Here is a 319-nt window from a genome sequence, read left to right on the forward strand (position 1 = left end):
AGCCGGATGGGAGGCCTCTGTGCTGTCGCCCTGCGTGTCCCTGGTGGTTCGGACGGTCAGCACCTTTTCCCGGGCCCCTTGGCCATCGTGTCTGTCCGTTCAGCCATGTGACCGTCCTGAATTGGGAGTGTCGTCGGGGGGCGTGGGCGGTGGGTATGGGGGGGTCAGGGCCTCTGATGGGGCGCTTGCTTCCAGGCAACCTTCTGAGCAGCCTCATGGGCTCCTCGGAGCAGGAGGGCGAGGACAGCCAGGACGACAGCAGCCCCATCGAGCTCGACTGACGCCCCGACCTGCACCCAGAGGCGCCCTGCCTGGCAGC

At 67.7% G+C, this 319-nt stretch overlaps 1 protein-coding gene across 1 annotated transcript in view; it reads left to right on the forward strand.

Annotated features, from left to right (window-relative positions):
- GET4 (golgi to ER traffic protein 4) overlaps positions 1-281 on the forward strand; it is a 4,876-nt gene extending 4,595 nt beyond the window's left edge. The window contains exon 7 of the mRNA XM_014535268.1: positions 196-281. Within this exon, the coding sequence (XP_014390754.1) occupies positions 196-281 (86 nt within the window). The remainder of the gene's footprint in view (positions 1-195) is intronic.
- The last annotated feature ends 38 nt before the right edge of the window (positions 282-319 follow it).

The sequence above is a fragment of the Myotis brandtii genome, unplaced genomic scaffold, assembly GCF_000412655.1.
Source record: "Myotis brandtii unplaced genomic scaffold, ASM41265v1 scaffold1408, whole genome shotgun sequence".
NCBI lineage: Eukaryota > Metazoa > Chordata > Mammalia > Chiroptera > Vespertilionidae > Myotis > Myotis brandtii.